Source organism: Bombyx mandarina, chromosome 08, assembly GCF_030267445.1.
Source record: "Bombyx mandarina strain Sakado chromosome 08, ASM3026744v2".
Lineage (NCBI taxonomy): Eukaryota > Metazoa > Arthropoda > Insecta > Lepidoptera > Bombycidae > Bombyx > Bombyx mandarina.
The window spans coordinates 9,001,383-9,022,144 of NC_143215.1; the positions used below are offsets into that span (position 1 = coordinate 9,001,383).

Genomic DNA, 20,762 nt, shown 5'->3' on the forward strand with positions numbered 1-20,762 from the left:
TTCACTGTTTGGAAGCTACACTATTTCCGAGTCACATAGGCTATAATCTTTTTTTTTTTAATTAGGGATCCTTACTAAAACTATAATAATGCAACCCAAAGTGTAAAAAAATTACCTAAAATTCATGACAGAATAAAATAATGTACTACGACTTTGTAGAACACATTATTATTTACAAAAATTGTCGCAACAGCATATATTATTATAGTTATGCCACAATAAGTGTTATTTTATTGAAAAAATAAAACAACGTCAAGTATCGTTGAAATTTTTGTTAAAGACCCGTGCGAAGCCGGAGCGGCCCGCTAGTATATAATAAAGCACGTAAAGTTTATGAGCCTAACATACTATTATTCTAAATCCAATCGATATTTTGTTTATCTTTATTAACTTTTCATGAAACGCGTACGTGATTAACGCTTTTTACATTTATTTAACCGACCGTTCTTAAGAACCGAACTCACGATTATATTAAATCATTATTCGTATCAAAATTTGAAAATCACTTCGACAAAAAGCCTAAGCAATATAAAATCTTGCTTTCGTGTAATCATTCAAGCACCTATCGATAAGATAACAAAATCATACGACATTGATATTCATATAATATGATATAACATACCGATAAAGGGATGGAAAGTAGAATAGGTACCTATTTATTGCTATTTTCACGTCAAAGTTACTCATTTTCAAATTTTTTTTTTCTTTTTCGAAAATACATCCTACTATGTATAAATTAATTTAACCACATGACTTCGAAGCGTAAATATGAATTTTCTGCTAAAAAGACTACAATCTCAAAGTAATACGCAGGCCTGTATGAGATAATAATATACAGAAACATAGAATTATTCTAAAACTTTACACACAGTTCTACATGCGTTTAAATATATCTTCTACGATGAAGAAGTAACGGCGAATTATTTACATTTAAAATTCAATATTGCTGTGTGAAATGTAAATCCAAAATTCGCGATATATCTGAGACTGGGGATATGTAGTCTATATGTACCGTTACCACACTCCGGCGTACTTCTGCCATAAAGCAATTACGAGTTTCTATTTCGAATGAACAGTCAACAGTTTTTCTTCTTGATACGTCAACCTAAAGTTAGGTCATATAATGCATGTTAATCTGAGGTCTATATACACTGTCTGTTGCGTTATGGTAATTAAGCGTGGACTGTATTTTTTATAAGAAATATTTATTGAAGCTTTATATTACAAATTAACGACTTAATATAAGAAAACTATAAAATTGATGAGTTGCTCTTGGTGGCTGGATTTGAAAGAGGATTTGGTGTCATGGCGGACGTCGCTCGCTGACATTTTTACGTTCAGAAACTGAACACTGTTAATAATTTAAAATAGTGTTTAAAATCAGACCGTCATCACGTCTACCATAGACAATACTGTAAGCACGAAACAGAAGAGCACAGAGTTTATCTATAAAATACAATACAATTGACTTATTCGGTGGTGCAGTTAGCGCTATTGGTTACTGGACAGTGTGGTTGATTCGATTCCCACATCGGGCAAACATTCATATAATATGATGAATAATTTTGTTTGCTCTCGGTCTGGGTGTTCAATATGTATATGTGAATTTATTTAAACGTGTATAACTATATATATCTGTCTCTGGTATCTATAGTACAGGGAACCCTAGTTTGGGTACAGATGACCGGTATCCTGACTGGACATCGACTATTATATAATTAGTGAAATTGTGACATCTCTAAGCATTCAATATCACTCAACATCAGATTAACCATGAGCTTTATCATCAAAGTCAACAAAAAAAAATCATAAATTAATAGCTATAATATCTGCTTTCATTCATTTAGTCAGAGTATACTTTATTACACACCTAAACAGAAACATTGAATATCAACACAAGAATAAACATAAAACGTACTTCCAAATTGTATTTTTTTATTCTTAAATATTTTCACAGCCACTGCCCACTGATCTCCTGTCACTACAACAGAATCTGATAATAATCTATCGAACTTATACATGATCTCGAAAGTCTTTGCCCGATAACGATTAGATATTTCTTCCTACTAAAATAGATTCCCTCGACGAAGCTCTACATTTGTTGATATTGCCATAATGAGTGTGACTTTGTTTTTATTTCCTATCATTCCCGTAACAAACAGTTTTAGAGCGTCAAATAAGAAATACTTAACGCGATTTTTGCAAATTGAACGACAACATTTACTACAGCTCGTAAATGTACAGGTTGATGTAATTGATCCAGTCGCTCTAGACCGGTGCATAAATTTCAGAATGCAATTATTTACATACATAAACACACGTGCGCGTCTTTACGCGCATGCCGTTCTATGCGAAGCGTAATTAATGCCGCCTGTTTGAATGTGCACTGTTGTAGATTAGTAGCAGTACATCGATGTATACATAAATGCCTCGGGAGCATTGGATGATTATCTTTGGCAGCGTTAGAGATGCACTCACCGGCGGTTCGAGCGGTACGACGGGCGGGCTCGTCTTCGCGCAGGTAAGGCGCATGACGGCGTGCTGCAGCCGGGGCCAGAGCCGCTAACGTGAGCACCAACAGCGCCGGCAGCATGGCGCCGCTCTCACACTAGTATCTCACCGGGATCTGATCGTTTCCCGGCCACGAGCTCACTATTTTGGACGCGCGCAGTTCGTACAACAAGCGATGCAACGAGCGCGAGTTCGCGATCGTGGCGCACACTGGCAGGCGTCGTTATAGCGCGACGGCTGAACCGGACTGAGTCGGACGACGCGCGATTTCCCGGCTCTTGCGGCGAGGGGACCGGCGCGCCCCTCGTGGAAATCGCAACGCGCGATACGCCTGGGGAAAATGCAGCGTCGCTATCCGCCCGCCCCACCCGCCGCCTCCCGCACACCTAACGTCAAAATATGTGCATTATTACCATCGCAACTCGTGAAACTAATTTAAATATCTCCGTATGCTTAATAAAAATTATTGAACCATCGAGTGTTTATTGAAAAGTTTTTTTGATGTGTTTTAACTGAGGATTACAATAAACTACAATTTTTTAGTAAATCAAGCAAAAATTTTTTGCATACTGCAACTTTTTTGTGATATACGTTTTCGGATCTGCGAGATTCAAAATGTTTGTAACTTAAACCGTGAATATTAAAAAGAAACCAAAGTTTCCAGCTCTACCTATAAGAAGTTTTGTGCGCTAAAGCAGGTTTTCCACTGTATCACAAAGTTAATTTTCACTGCCGTGGATGTGCGACCAAACTTACAGCAATCTGATGTTAAGTGGCTACCGACCGTAGACATCATAAAAGTAATGTCACGGCTCATCTTGAGACCTGTGTGCTTAGTGCGAGTTTTTTAACGTTCTCGATAGCGTAAAAGTTAGGTCATATCTGTATGGAATGGGACCGTTTGCGTACGTTTGCCGCTAGGGGCACTGTTCCAACTGCATACAAAATTGGGTTAACTTTTACGCTATCGAGAACGTTAAGAAACTCGCACTAAACACACTGTTGTCGAAGTTTTTAATGTATTGCAAAACAACTGCTTCAAGGTAATCGCCACATGACCCCTACCATCAGTAATTATGTTTCTTTTTGGCGATTTGTATTTTTATAACACGATGATTTCCTGCGTAGCGGTCGTTTGTGGAAATCTATTATTTTTATAAGTACTCTCAAGGGGTTTTTCACCTATCTAACGCATTTTATGATCGCAATAACTCGATTACGCAGGGCGTTTTTCCCATTACAAAATCTCTCCAAAACAGTATTTTTACAAACTACTTCCAACATTACTGACGTTCCTTTTATTTATTTTTTAGTTATATTATTTATTTATTATTTATTTATTTATTATTTATTAGTTCCTATTGAAATAATGGACTATCCTAAATAAAATTCAAACTTCATAAATATTTAAGGACTGTTCGTGGATCTCTAAATATTTTAAAATGTTTTTTTTTTTATTGCTTATATGGGTGGACGAGCTCACAGCCCACCTGATGTTAAGTGGTTACTGGAGCCCATAAACATTCACAACGCAAATACGCCACCCACCTTGAGATATAAATTCTAAGGTCTCAATATAGTTACAACGGCTGCCCCACCCTTCAAGCCGAAACGCATTACTGCTTCACGGCAGAAATAGGCGGGGTGGTGGTACCTACCCGTGCGGACTCACGTGAGATCCTACCACCAGTAAGATGGTGATATATACCTACATTTTTGTACATTTAAATAACGCGTCATAAAACTCTAAAAGCAAGGTCAAATAGGCTGTCGGTGGTGTACAGAAATCATGAAATCACCACCTGTTTATACTCGTTTTCAAAACAATGTAAATGCGTCAGAAAAGCGCGTAAACTCGTCTGAATGTGTTCAGCGTGCCTATCTTGGGCATTTAAGAACCATTTACAAAGTTGCAGTGATTGGTGATTTTACGATAAAAGTTTGAATTTGTGAACGTGATAAAATTCGTTGCAACGCGTCTCGGCTGCAACGTTATTACTGTTGAAAATAGTATCTCAATAATAACTTATACCGCGTGGGATGAAATATAAACTGAAATATGTTTATGACTTTACAGCACGATTTGAAATATCTAAGTGTTATGTGTTTTCATCGATATAAATGCACTGCTCCAATTATTATACTATGTACATCTTTATTTGTATTGCGATTTTGTCACAGTCGATTTTATGTTGATGAAAAGTGGAGAGATATCGAGCTACTACAAAGTTGTTATCGTAGCCCATGGTCACACATTCTCATCACAACTTCAATGCCGAGCCATTGAGACACGAAATCGATATCTAAACAGCATTTTATAACAGCATTCCAGTATTGATACAGTAACTTTTCGAGCACTCTTCATTTTCTTCGTTTACCTACTCTTCATATCTTCATTCTGGTAGGCAGTGGCTTGGCTCTGCCCCTGGTATTGCTGACGTCCATGAGCAACGGTGACCACTTACCATCAGGTGGGCCGTATGCTCGTCTACTTAGAAAGGAAAAAAAAACAGTTTCGTAAATATATTGTACAACAGCTTCAAATTCTTTCAAATCTTCATTAGATTCATCAATAAGTCTACTTTTTTTTTATTGCACCTGATGGTGAGTGGTTACCGTCGCCCATGGACTTCAGCAATGCCAGGGGCAAAGCCAAGCCGCTGCCTACCGCTTAATACTCTCCACAAGCCTCGTTTGAAGAAGGACATCTCATAACGCTCGGGAGACACCGTGGAGGGGAGCTCATTCCATAGCCGGATGGTACGTGGCAAAAAAGACCTCTGGAAACGCACTGTGGATGACCGCAGTAGCTCCAGGTAGTATGGATGAACTCTACTCCGGTGGCGGGCGGTGCGATGGTAAATTCCTCAGAGCACTCCCCATGGAACATACGGTAGCACTCCTCATGGAACATACGGCTAACTTATCGTTCGTAAAAAAATCCGGTACGTAGGTACATCTTTCTAAGTTGTTCCTTTTTTGTTATAGGTAGGTACACTTGAACACTGCTTTTTCTGCATCTACCACCCTTTTGCATTTCCAAGTTACACCTGAACATTTGTTCGAGCATCCTAAGCTCAGGCCATCCTCTCTTGATATTTTGAAATCTTGACATCTTGCGTAGTCAGAGATCACTTTATGTTAGCCTATCTATCCAGCCAGCTATCTTAACCATCATATTCTCACGTAGGTACCTACATACCTCTAAATGTAAACACCCTAGTCACATGTATGCCGTGCAACCACTTTTTTTTATTAATTCGACACATTATTGGGTGTTATGAAACGTTTAGAAGAATACACCAGACTGACAAACAGATAGAGAACACAGTTGTAGACATTTAGACGTGAAGAAAGTATGAGTGTTCCGCTTTTCGCAAGTAGACTACGAAATCTTAAAGGACTTTAAATGCAATACATATAACCAATACATATACCAATGTATATAAACCTCACAATACGTTATTAAACTCCCAAGTACTTTTTACTCTTAGACCAAGGAACCGTTCTATCACTAATACCTGTATATATATCTGTCTAGCTAGTAATACCTCCTAAAGCTTTTTTTCCAGCCACTACCTTTTTTTGGCCCACCTGATTGTGAGTGGTTACCGTCGCCCATGGACTTCAGCAATGCCTGGGGCAGACCCAAGCCGCTACCTACCTAAATATACTTTCCCATGATCCCATTTTCCTAAGACAATACAACTGCTCTGCCTAATTCTGTCACAAAGCTATCATGCTTTTTGGGTTAGAGAGCAATTTTTGCTATTACAGTGTTGATATTTCGACTATACCTCCAGCTGACATTCACATCATGACCTGGGTAGAATATGACCTCACTACCATCACCAATACCATCTGCGCTAATAAAAACTAAGAATCTACCAACAATCTGTTTTGGTTGAAGCGAGACATCTATTTTAATACGGATATGTACAGATACTGTATCTATGTCCTGTTTGGCAGATTTATCTAATTCGCCGAAACACGAGCGTTAGAAGTGAATGAACGATCATTTCGGCAATAGTTATCTCATTCTAGTGCGCAATGTATACGAACCATCAGACAAATATCGGAAAAAAGCCCATGTATCGTAACTATACAGTTAATTTTATTAACGATTCCAGATTCAAATCGATTCAAGTCAATGAAGATCAAACTGTCAAGTTCAATAAGCTTACACACACTTAAATTAGGACTAGATAAGTTTGGAAATTTTTGGGTAGTCTTCTCGTCACCTATTCCACAACCTATGGCTTGCAATCTTAACAATTTTATAATAAGCCAAGACGTTGACAGTAGAACAAATTCACGACAAGAGACATGATGTAATAATTAGTTATTTAATGAGCTATTATTAGATAATCCTTTGATATTGACTTTTCCGTGGAAAACCAACGATACTCACGTAAACCAAAATTGGCCACAGGCCGATAACTGCTAGATCAGTCGTTTCTTGAGTAACACTGGAAATAGATAAACGTTGAGGGACACAAAGTGAATAGATGACTTGAAAAATCGATCGACAAAATGTAAGATTCGAAAAGCCAAAAATAATACTGGGCGGTGGATTCTTAACAGTGGAAAATCAGTTCATTTTACAAAAGAAACTAAAGAGATACACTGATGCCTAAATTCCTAGTCGGCACTAGATGAACCAAATTATATTACACATTTAATATGCAATCATGACATCTTTCTACTAACAAATTATGTTGAATCATATACCACTCATAGTATAATCTAGTATGTATTTATGATTGGTGAACAGATGATGGGTGGAAATGGAGTCAGGATAAGACATAAAATATTATCGTAAGCATTAGGTTTTAAATAAGGAAAGCCCGTTTGGTGAGGATATTTTATTCCATAATACAGCATAAGACAAACCGGAATGTCACATTCGCATTTTCACTTTATTTTTTCATCAAATAAAAAAAAGATCGCTATTCGCCGCACTCTCCATAATATATATTGTAATTCTGAATCGAGTTTCAACAATTTCTTCTAAATTAATATTATAAAATGCTAAGTTACAATTAATCGTGTAAGAGAAGATTACCGCTTATAATCCTGAGCACTGTTTCCTTGCCGAAAGGAAACAACTCCTCAAAATGGCATTGTGTTTTTATCTAATACACTTTACACCTAAATTAAAACTTAATCTCGGTTCGCCATGAAAATTAAACTGTAAATGCAGGTCGATCACAACGAGCCGTTTCATAAAACGGGAACCGCCATCAGGACCGTTTCCGAATGTTGAATACATAACAGCTTAGACTACCTAATTAACTTCGATAAAAATAAACTATCATCGTTACAATAGTCGTTCAAGATGAAAGAGAAATGCACATGTAAATATGATAACCGCAGTAATTTTTAAGATACGATGATGCCAATGCAATGTGAATAGGCTGCAGCTGCATCGCCCTTTTAATGGCATGTGTAATGAAGACGACCCTCACACCCCAAGCCTCCCGCTACTCACATCAATAGATAAACCCGAGACACTGACCTGCAGTACTAACAGCCTAACAATATTACAAAAATTAAATACTACTACTGCAAGAATCTAAATTAAAGTCATAAATTAACTTTAAATTCTTTATTACGACAACTTATTCCAAATCATTATTGTATACATATAAAACATGTTATGTGATTAACTTATCACGCGTCAGCTACATACCTATCCACATCACAATGTGCGATCACACAGGGGAGATGTTACACCTTTTCCTTCCGCCATTAAGTGATAAAATTAAAAAAAAAACAAAATTGTAGGTAATTCCCCAACTTTACACACTATATTTTGTTCAACGTCATCAAGGATCGAACACGCGCCGCATGATCATATCATGGACCCTAACGCCACTAAGTACAAGCATTGCACCGAATTAATTTGCATTCCATTTATTGCGTTTAAATAAACATAGTTTATGTAATATTTAGAGAAACAATATTTCAGCGCACACAACGTGCCGTATTGCATCTGGTTCGGAACGAATGCGGCGCGCCTTCGGTCACCAGATGACGCGTCAGTAATACATTTATGATTCCGCACATAATACATTGTATTTAATAGCAAATAAAGTTAACATATCTTAAACCATAGTCTCTTTCAATTATCAGATTTGTCTGCGAGTTGGCGCACATACGGTTAGCGGTTGGCGTTCTTGAGCTGATTGGAGAGCCAGTCGAGACCCTCGTACAGTCCGTCTCCGGAAGTGGCGCATGTCGCTTGGATGTACCAGTTGCGGTTGCGCAGCGAATGCAGACCCAGTTTGTCTGTTATCTCGGCTGCGTTCATTGCGTTTGGCAGATCCTGTGCAACAAAAAAAAATATTTCCCGTGTGAATTAGAATAACAGTTAGGAATCATAAAACAATCATAGAACTGATTTTAAATTACTACAATGTTTTGAAAAATACAACCAGACTGTAAGCAAAGAGATAGGACTGGCAATAATTGGGGGAGGGGATCACCTGTTTATTCGCAAAGATCAAAAGTACTGCATCCCGTAGTTCATCTTCGCTGAGCATCCTCATGAGCTCTTCGCGTGCCTCGCCGATACGTTCCCGATCGTTACTGTCTACTACGAAGATTAGACCCTAAAAGAAGGAACATTTCATTTGCATTATTACTTTTTCTTCTTTTTTCCCTACCTATTCGCTGGTAGGTGAGCTCACGGTCTCAACCTGAGAGCTTGTTAACACTAGCCCTATAGAGCCCCAAGAGCAGTGCTTCGCAGTCTACCACTGGATCGAAATCACGACCCACTGAGAAGATCCGGCGAATTGCATTTTTACAATTGATTTCCAATTTGATTAAAGAAGAATACATTTAAATGATTACAAGTTCACTAGAACGTTTTTCTGTCCAGTAGACTAGTACAATAGTAAAATTTTCGTAATTTAGTTTACATATACATACAATTAAGATTTATTCGTTTACACAATGTAAACAAATTTTCTGTTTACTTATAATTTTCGAGCTTTTTGATACCACAACTTTTTGGACAGCTTTATAGGTCAATAGGTAAGGACGAATAATTGTGCAATCTTTTTTCATGTTTATTGCTTTAATTACGCTGTAAGTCGGTTTTGTTCCGTTGATTTGGTTTTGAAGTAGTCGCGGCCTAGTGAACTCTTATTGAGCGATACGACTATGCCAGTATTCAAATACCGCAGACAGGTAACGATTTTTCTAACGAAATACGTAGTTGATTCATGTTCACGAATAACTTCCACGATGAAGGAATAAGAGTCGACGCACACGGGCCACTAGCCACATCCACAATCGCCGCCACTTGAAGCTAGAAACGGCTACAAAAGAAACTGACGTACGCGACAGCCACTTGTGGTCAATGTTGGATACTTGCGGTCGGTGGCCGCTACTTTTTTAACGCATGCTTGCAGTATCATAATGGACTCTGACGTTAAAATGAAGGCGGAGAGGAGTGGTGAGTGGCTTGTGTAGGCGTTTTGTGGCTGAACCGACCACTAGAGGCGAGCAGTGGCGATTTGTGGCGTGTGGCGACCACCGGCGTCTACAGCGTGCGGCGCACAGTGGGTCGATACTATGATTTTAGTGACTTAGGCATCAACTTTGTTTTTTTACATTTTTCTTTATGTAGATAGATAGAGCTCGTTAATCTAAATAATAATTGTTTTAGGCAAAAATTACAAAAACTTTATAGTTTGGTCAGTAAAATGTGTTTTGTGATTTTTTTGTATGGAGCGGGTCACATTAAATTAAATTCCTGCTAAGTACCGTGAGGTCCCGCTTTGAAACTTTATTTTCCTTACACCTTGTCTAGTCTACTATCATTTGATGCTATGAACATGTGCATAGAGTTGCAACTCTGCCAAATAAATGGATCGAAAAAAATGAATAAATACATAGAATAAAAACCTTTATATTTTTTTTCGTAAGTGCTTTTAAGTTAAATTTGATATGGATTAGTAAGTAAAAGCACGTAATGATACCCATAATTACATAATACCTAACAACAATACATTTAGTAGGTCTCTAATTAAGCAATCTCTCTAATTATTAGGATAGTTAACATTATTTAATGAGGATAACTAGTTAAGCAGCCATTACTGGGTAGTAGAAAATATAGTAAACATTTGTTTGTCTCTGGAAGTATAAAGTGACCATGTTTATTATATACTAACTAGTGTTCGTTTATTCGTACTACTACTGACATCTCGTGATTGTGTTGTGATCTTCCTTTGTCCGTTATAATGAATAATTTTGTTAACTATTTAGAATTATTTATGATTTTAAGAGAGCAACTACAGTCTCTGTCTGATAATAAAAAACTCTTTCAATTCCTACAACATCAAATAAACGTGACCGAAGAGAAAAGTATTGAGCTCCAAAAATTCTGTACGCACTTTTGTTCAAATATAAGTGCAATATGAAAACGAATGATACCTGAAGCTATCAACACTGCACAGGAAAGGCTCGAGATTTCTAATACTGAAGATGTTGAAAATGTACCACCCTCAAATGTACTACAGAAGCCTCGACATCTACTTTTACACCTCGAAAACCTTTTGAAGAATTGGGATCCAGGCAAAAACGAAGACGCATTGAACAAACTTACCAATCGCTTTCGTTATCCCCGGATGAAATGAAAGCTACTACAATTGATAGTTTGAGAAACACTGGAAATGAAGATGTAGGAGAAATAATGAACCACTAGTCAAATCACCCCGAAGATCTAGAAAAAGTTAAGGAGTCTTTAAGTACAAGTAAAGTGAAAAGTAGTACATATTCTCCCGATAAGGCACTATTAGTTTCACTTAAATTAAGTAAGTGGCAGTGTATAAACCTAAGAGAAGCAGCAAGTGAAAATGGGTCTGATTTATACACTTCTTAATATAAAATTAAGCAAGAAAAGACCAAATGTTATCCAGGGAACGACGAGGTAATTATTACTGAAGAAGGAGCTGCTACTAAAATGCAAGCATTACTAAACTTGGCGCTATATAGGCTTTTAGATGTGATTACTTCGGATTCAGACTCAGCAAGAGAGCTACTGCTTATAATCAAATAGGCTTTGATAGAGCCCCAGGTCAAAGTAATTATAAACAGAACACTGAATCAGAGTTTAATGATTCATCTATTTTTATGGTCAGTCTAGTTCCTATAAGGCTTCAGAAATTTGATGGAACAGTTGTTTGGGAAAACGATCTACCCTAATCAACTTTTTATTGCCGTCCAATAATGTTTAAACTTACAAAAGAAACGCAGTCAACAGTGGCAATTATAAAAGCTAGCATAACAGAAAGAAATAGAAAGAGTTCAGCCATCAAAAATCAAACAAGTTGAAGTGAAGCATCAATTGCACATGACGATGATAGACGGCAAAATAACCTCACATTTGTCAGAAACATTTTCTGCTGTCTGTGATATTTGCAAAGCAAAACCGTCAGAGTTTTTTGGAGTCACTTGCTTGTCAAAGAGAAAATAATGAAGAAATATTCCAGCATGGAATGCCATCTTTACATGCCTGGATAGATGCATGGAGTGCTTCATATCGGTAAATATAATTACTTCACAATTTTTTCATCGTATGTAGTTTCCTGTGAGATTATTTTTATATGACACTTTTTTTGTTTGCGTCTTATCGTTTAGACTTCGAGAAATGGGGTTGCAAGGGGGGATGACAAAGAAAAAATATCAATCAGAAAGAGCGCTATACAGCAAGCGTTTAAAAATTAATGCGGTTTACTTATAGATGTTGTCAAGCAAGAAGTAGGAACAACCAATGATGGCAATACTGCCAGAAGATTTTTCAGGGATGCAGTAGGAACAGCCCGCATAACAGGAATACGTAAAGATTGAATAGAGAGGTTTCACTTGATTCTTCAGACTGTTGCATCTGGAGAGCGCGTGGACCTTTCCAATTTTTCCGAATTTTGTAAATATACTGCAGAATTGTATGTTAATTTATATCCCTGTTATTATATTTTTTTTTTTTTTTTTATTGCTTAGATGGGTGGACGAGCTCACAGCCCACCTGGTGTTAAGTGGTTACTGGAGCCCATAGACATCCACAACGTAAATGCGCCACCCACCTTGAGATACAAGTTCTAAGGTCTCAAGTATAGTTACAACGGCTGCCCCACCCTTCAAACCGAAACGCATTACTGCTTCACGGCAGAAATAGGCAGGGCGGTGGTACCCACCCGCGCGGACTCACAAGAGGTCCTACCACCAGTAATTACGCAAATTATAATTTTGCGGGTTTCATTTTTATTACACGATGTTATTCCTTCACCGTGGAAGTCAATCGTCAACATTTGTTGAGTACATATTTCATTAGAAAAATTGGTACCCGCCTGCGGGATTCGAACACCGGTGCATCGCTTCAACACGAATACACCGGACGTCTCATCCGTTAGGCCACGACGACTACATATGCCTTCCAGTGTCCATAAATTGTTGGCTCACGGCGGTGATATACAATAATGAAGAACTTTGGTGCCATTCGAATAGGTAAGCTCGCGGAAGAGGCAGCGGAAGCTCTCAATAAAGATTTTCGGAAATATACAGAGTTGTTATTCTAGAAAAATAAGTAGAACGTCGACTAATGAGGATATTTTACACAATCTTCTTTTGTCTTCTGGCCCAAAGATCGAATGGTGAAACAAAATATACAAAACTTAGAGAGATTGCTTAATTAGAGACCTATTAAATGTATTGTTGTTAGGTATTATGTAATTATGGGTATCATTACGTGCTTTTACTTACTATTCCATATCAAATTTAACTTAAAAGCACTTACGAAAAAAAATATAAAGGTTTTTATTCTATCTATTTATTCATTTTTTTCGATCCATTTATTTGGCAGAGTTGCAACTTTATGCACATGTTCATAGCATCAAATGATAGTAGACAAGACAAGGTGTAAGGAAAATAAAGTTTCAAAGCGGGACCTCGCGGTACTTAGCAGGAATTTAATTTAATGTGACCCGCTCCATACAAAAAAATCACAAAACACATTTTTCTGACCAAACTATAAAGTTTTTGTAATTTTTGCCCAAAACAATTATTATTGAGATTAACGAGCTCTATCTATCTACATAAAGAAAAATATAAAAAAACAAAGTTGGTCCCTAAGTCACTAAAATCATAGTATCGACCCACTGTGCGGCGAGTCGATGCAAAATGTATGAAAACAACAGGAAATAGGTCGGTGACTGCGTTTGGTGGTTGTGGTTTTTTTTATCCTACTTAGCTGAGAGCCTTGAGAGGTTATTTCGGCGTAACCTAACTAGTTGGTGAGCTCACGGGGCTCAAACCTGACGACGTTGCTAACACGAACCCTAGCAAGAGTCGTGCTTCGCAGAATCTACCACCGGATCGGAAACGCGACCCACTGAGAAGATCCGGCGAGAAACTCAGTGGGCCATGTCTGAGGGATAATTTTAGGACGATAACCGGTGCTTGAGGTACCTAAAAGCACAGTTAGTGAATCGGGAGGATCCGTTATGACGTGTTTGGGGCGACGTCGACTGCTTTCCATTCTGTCCGCAGGATCGGAATGTGCGGCGACACTAACAATTGCATAATAAAATCAAACTCGCGTAATTACTATACAATGGACACAAAGACTTCAGGTGTCAAGGTAGCGGCATTCACTTTGTGATAACTATGACCTCCGGTACCCACTCAACACCATTCGAGGCAGCAGCACGTTCACCCACCTAATCATTTCAAAAAGAATGATAAATGATTAAAAACAAAACTTACAATTACACTTTAATTAATGTAATATTTATGTAAGAAAATTGATTATCCTTTTTCATGTTGTAAGCCATTTTTATACTTTATCTATAGGTAAATACATCAATATATCTTATCAGATATAAATACTACAATAAAATTTGCAGTGTGATATAAATTTCCAAAAAAAAAAATTATATCAGAAAGTTCCATAGTCTATTCCACGCCTTCTTTCCCTCACTAATAATAACAAAAAATATGTATACTATTGTACCGAATATCTAAAATATATTGATATTAACAGAATTTTTTTTTGCTCAAAGTATCATAAAGATAAAGAATCTAGTCTTTTAAGAATTAACCTACATTCTCTGCCGTGCGCAAAGTTTTAAGCACAGATATTTTATTTAAGTCTAAGGGTTGTGTGCCGCGTTCGCATGCGAAAGCGAACCATTGCAAACATCCAAAGAACCTTTTAAAAGCAACTGCAGAATTATACACTTGCATTATTTCTTGCAACATTCATTTCAATTTACTTGCGACATGCGATGATAAGATTCGAAACCAATATCCTGTGTGTGTTTAGGCTAGGTTTGCATACCCGTATCTTCATTAGTAGCAGGATTGTTATCATTGTGACGCGGGGATGTATGTATATACAACGTTTCTAGTTTCGAAGGCTCATAAAAGCAAAAAAAAACATCAAAGCTTCCTTCACATAAAAAATTAGTAGCCGAACAAATACGAAAGGCACGGATTTCGATTCTACTTGGATTTAATACCACCTACAAATAAAAAAACACAAAATGCGTTCGTCTTTTCCTTTATTTCATATCTATATGATTTTTGATAGCGACCTATGCGTTCGTAAATAGTTTTTGGGACTTTGGGAAAGGTTACAAACTGGTAACACGCTATAGATAAGTCATAAAGTATGTACTTTATACATTTAGCTAGTCACAGGAGAATCATAGTATGTAGACAAAATTAAATCAAAACCATCAAGCACTTTTTTATGTTTGACAGGTTACTGGTGGCCCGGAGACCTTTCCAGTTTTAGCAGGACAGGTGGACGAGCAAGGTCTCAGCCAGTAGGGGTGGAATTTGCTAACAGCTACCCGAGCGCCTCCAAAGTAGACCTAACAACACAAGAGTAGCTGCTTCGCGAATGAATCTACTAACGGATCGGAATCGCGACCCGTTAAGAAGATCTGACGAGAAACTCAGCGAGTTGATGTTTAGATTAGGTTGCGCGTCGAACTCTTCGCAGAGTTCGACAAGTACGGTTGCCTACTCCTATTTCCAGAGCTAAAGGTGTCTAATGCAAGGGTTATGGGATCTGATGGATCTGTAAGGACTTGACCATCAAAAACTGTTTCATCTTCAGGACTCATTGCTCCTACAGGTCATTACTTAACACTATATTATGATGTTAAGGTTTTTTTAGTGGTGTAAATGTAGCCCGAACTGACTTACTATTAGTTTTACCAAAGCCTATAGATTAAAACACCAATATCACCAAACATTTTGAGACAAAGTCTAGATCAGTCTATAGCAATAGTTGTTCTACTTATCAGACCAAACGTATGAATACAAGAGAAGTTTGCGAGCTTGCAATATGCCATTCCAGTAATAAACTTTATTTAAATTTTGATTTTGAAACTTTGGAATTACAATTTCATTTAATTACAAGATTATCTTCTTCGTCTACAGTCTTGAAAGTAGGTAGCAGTATTCATGTTTTCATGTGATTAAGCTCTAGAAACCGCAAACATAAATTGTTTTTGCACTAAAAAATGCATTATGCATTTTTATTACACTAAAAATTCGTGTTAGACTCGTCAAATTGTTTTAGATTTAAAGACTTATTCACTCAGGGATATCAGTTAAAATTGTTCGATTTACAAAGAATGTTATGACAAAAAAACATGACTTTTATTTTATTCTTTTGTAAAGTCTATTTCGATTTAATAAACAAGCAGATGCCATAAAATATCAATTGAAATTCAATAAGAATATTATGATGCCAAAAAATGCTTTCATTTCAATACAATAAATTAGAATATAAATTGTTAGTAACATTATTTACCTCAAGAGCTAGGTATGGGTAAAATTATATACAGAAAGTATCAAAGCAAAACCATTTGTATCTATGAGGTGGCCAAAAAACATTATTTATAATTTGCTGCAGTAGGCTTGTAATTTTCAAAATTACAAGTGGCACAAAATTTTCTATTAAAATAATATTATAAAACAGTAATCTAATATTGATTAAAATATCGTAAAAAGCTCATTTTCACATCATGAGTCCATACTTTCATCAAATAGTTGGGTGCCATGCATTCTTGCTAACATCCATTCACTTTCTACTTTACTCCACTGACTTCCAAAAATAAAATGGAGTTTCTTAATTCAAATTTGTTTGTTTTTTTATACACTCCGTTATCCAGTACAAAAGGTTTCTAAATAATTCATTTCTGAAGACTTGTAAATCTTATAGGCTGTCTGTTTGATTGCTGTCACTCTACTGTAACTCTCATATAAAATACCAATATGTGAACAACTTATGCTACACCCATTATATTATTATATTGACTGTATAAGGACAAAAACCTTCCTTGTAATAGCAACATAATAATTTTTATAACACAGTAATTGAATAACCTGATCATTTAAGATTGTTTAGTATAGTGGAAAATAGTTAGCTTTAGTATACACCTAAATATATATAGATAATTATTGTTTTTCTCCAAACTAAAGTTAAATGTCTAAAGACAGTTTACTGTATAGAAATAAAAAGGAATGAAAATTTAAAAATTTTAAAATGGTAATTCTTGATCAGAATAGGATTTACTTGAGAAACTGTAATTTATTAACCAAACCACTAAATAGATTTGCCAAAATTTTCATTTTGCAAGAACCTCTACTCAAAATAATTATGATAAAACATTCGTTTCAAATTCTTTACAAACTAAAACTTACATATCCATATCAATGGATCCTAATTAGAAACTACTCCTGTACTATAAATTCCAATAAAAACCATAATAAAACATAAAAAGTACACTCAAGCATGTAGAAAGTTGTCTATTTACCAAAGATTCATCAGATTAAAATTACATTTAAACTCATATCTCATAACGTAATGTAATGCAGAGTAATGCACCTCAACTTTACCTTCTATGAAATTTATGATAAAATGAAACGTTAAGTTTGGTAATGTTGTAAGCCTGCACAGGTAGGTAGGTAGGCACCTTAGCTATTTCTGCCACCAAGTAACGCAATCAAGTTTAAAGGAGGGAAAGCCATCATACTACTGAATTGAAACTTAAGCTTGATGTCTCAAGGTGGGTAGAGCAATTTACATCGTTCAAGTCTTTAGGTCTCAGTAACCACTTGACGCCAGATGAGTCTTCAGCTTGTTAACATGACTTAGCAAAAAAAAACATACTAAAGGATAGTTTAAAATAATAAATTCCTAGTAAGTTCTTTTGAGATTTTCCCACTTTGGAATATTGTTTTTGTACAGTTTTCACAAATCATAATGAAAACATAATTAAAACTGCTTAAAAATTTTAAATAATAAATGCAGAACTCAGCTGTAAAAGTAGTATTAATTATCAAATTTTATTCTGTTAGCACTAACAAATGTCAAATGATATTTTTGTAGTTTTCTAGAGAGCCACCCCTATTACATAAGTTTAAGTAAGCTTATTTTAATTTGTGATATAAAATTGCTTCCATTAAAGTTTAGTGACACTACAGGGGTAAACTAGTGATAAGATTTTTTCTGTACATAGCCTCTGAGCAAAGAGTCGCTAGTGTAAGGAAATTCTGTACCTAACTACCTGACTATTGTAAAAACCAGCTTAGAACCTTAATTTAACATTCCAGCTGCATTGTAACATCGGTCGTACCCTTCATACTAGAACACATTAACATTTCACAGCAGAAATAATCAAGACAGCAGTTCACATTATGATTTCTATGGTTTTGACTAATCACTTAATATAATCTGTACCGTGGGCTGGCTCAATGCCTATCTAATGTATAAAAAATTGTGAGAGAAAAATAAATCAAGTAGTAAGCTATTTCCATAATATTTTGTATTATTTCTTATAATTTATTTGCATACCTGTGTATTTTGGAAATAATGCCTCCACAGTGGTCTGATTTTGTCTTGGCCTCCAACATCCCACACAGTAAAACTAATGTTTTTGTATTCTACTGTCTCCACATTAAAGCCTAGAATAAAGAATTGTAATCATTAATATTCTTTTGTGAAATTTTAGGCTCATCATCATTTGAAAAGATTTATTGACATTTAGAACTTAAATGCATTTTTGCATATTTGAAACACATATGAGGCGACTTGATACTAAGGGCTCATTGGCAGTTAGATTATTTAATTAGAAATTAATTAATATTTAAGTATCAATGTTACATTGCAACAATTACGACAATTCTTATTTTTACGTTTACATTTTTTTTTACGAAATTTGAACTTTCTTTTTTTATTTTAATTATTTGATAAATAAATAAAATAAAACTTACCAATAGTGGGAATTGTTGTTACAATTTCACCTAATTTGAGTTTGTACAGAATTGTGGTTTTACCAGCTGCATCCAAACCAACCATCAATATTCTCATTTCCTTTTTGCCAAAAAGGCCTTTAAATAAATTCGCAAACATATTCCCCATTTTGAATTATTATGAGTACACTGAAATGGGAATTATTGTAAAGTGAAATCACTCTGACTCATCCGACAAGTCTACACTAGTACACGTTATTTTAATCAATGATAATGACATGGCAGGCAGTGCTTTTTATGTGGAAGTTTCAGATTTTAGCTGATGAAATCAAGAGATGGTCGGCTTATATGAATTCAACACGTAAGACTTCCCTATCCTGTTTATGACTAAGCGAACTAAATTACGAATTGACAAGATTGCCTACACCGCTGTTGGTCTGAGCTTGAGTTGCGGTCACCACCCTCAAATTATTACGCACAAATTGTATGTAATTATCACTCGATTGCCAATAATTGAGATAAACAATTTTCACATTTTATACACTTGGCAATTAACTTACATTTTCAGAAGCAATCACGAATTAAGGAAAAAACGCAACACCAATGAATTCCTAACAATTCGCGGATGTCAAAATGGCGGCGAACGTGGAAGTTTGTTCGTGCCTATGCCACGTATTGGAAAGAAGAAAGATATGGCCAACACTTAAAAAGTTTAGGGTATTGTCTATGGAATCAGTCAAGATATTCGCGATGCTCGTTTCCAGTCACAAAGACAAGAGTCTTGATATTATAAGTATTGTCAAGTTTATTTATTTATTTAGTTTTATTATTTTATAAGAACTGTTTGTCCAAATAGAGCGCTCACGAATACCTTGACGTCAAAAGCTTCAAAAGCTAAACCGAGCCATTTTCTAGCGCTAAGGCTTATTTTCAAACCTCGTTTGACATCATCAAAAGGGGTTCATTTTAGAGTCTGAAGACTGTACATGGCAATAAACGTATTTTCATAAACTTAATTTGCGTATTTACCATACAATTGAGACATGCCCCATAAGTCTCAGTGATGGGTGGAGGTATTTGCATTTTGATGTGTATGGGCTCCAGTAACCACTCAACACTGAGTAGGCCCTTAGCAAAGCAAAAAAATACAATTAATATTATTTTTGATACATTTCGCGTAATATCATCTGACCCTGTAAACTATCCAATCATTATTATACGACACGTCATCCGAAACATTGCTGTGATGTGTACAGTGACACGTATCACCAATACCGTTGTTTCTTGATCGGAGTGAACAATATTCTGAATGAGCGTGAGTGAAAGGAAGCAAGGTTCAAGGTTTTATTATTAAACATTACATTACATTTAAACTTATTTGTCCATCAAGAAAACATACACTATTTACTTTTGACGAGATTAAAACTGTAAAACATTATACATCTACATCACTAGTCAGCTTAAGACTTACGTAAAGACCTAATTTCTTAAAATCACAATTGTTGACAATAAAAAAAAACTGAAAAGAAAACTACCTATAAAAAACTTTTTTCATATGATCATCTATTCATTAAGTTTTTATTCTTGTCTTAGTGAAAATTAGTTTTCATTTAAATGGACTATTTACATACTAAGGGTAATCGGGGCAAGTGCCCAGGGCGGCAATATTTTGAAAGTAAATTTTAAATGATTTAATCAGTTTATTTCCGTGGAGATTTAAAATAATAATCGATTTTTCTATTTTCTGTATTTAAAGAAATTTTATTCGTTTTTTTTTGTTATAATATAATTATGAGTCAATAATTGTTAAAAAAAATATTTACTAATGTTTTTGGAATATATGACATGACATAATATGATAAAGTTTCCGCAATAGCCTTCGTCAAACAGAACGCGTAATTAGCACGCGTCATAGCGCGGCGTCAGTTTAGCGCTCTGACGCGCGCTAATTACACGTTCTGTTTGGCGAAGGC

The 20,762-nt window shown here is 35.9% G+C and overlaps 2 protein-coding genes across 2 annotated transcripts in view; both read right to left on the reverse strand.

Annotated features, from left to right (window-relative positions):
* The window catches only part of sog (chordin short gastrulation), a 112,061-nt gene extending 109,233 nt beyond the window's left edge, over positions 1 to 2,828 (reverse strand). The window contains 1 exon segment of the mRNA XM_089729190.1: positions 2,479 to 2,828. Within this exon segment, the coding sequence (XP_089585316.1) occupies positions 2,479 to 2,593 (115 nt within the window). The 5' untranslated portion in view covers positions 2,594 to 2,828.
* Positions 2,829 to 7,361: 4,533 nt separating this feature from the next.
* On the reverse strand, positions 7,362 to 19,587 carry Arf79F (ADP-ribosylation factor 1). The gene is made up of 5 exons (XM_028181269.2): positions 19,350 to 19,587; positions 18,811 to 18,978; positions 18,392 to 18,501; positions 9,000 to 9,125; positions 7,362 to 8,839 (listed from the first exon to the last, which is right to left on the reverse strand). The coding sequence occupies exons 2-5, from the start codon at positions 18,956 to 18,958 to the stop codon at positions 8,675 to 8,677; spliced, it is 549 nt and encodes a 182-aa protein (XP_028037070.1). The 5' UTR covers positions 18,959 to 18,978; positions 19,350 to 19,587; the 3' UTR covers positions 7,362 to 8,674.
* Between the last annotated feature and the right edge of the window lie 1,175 nt (positions 19,588 to 20,762).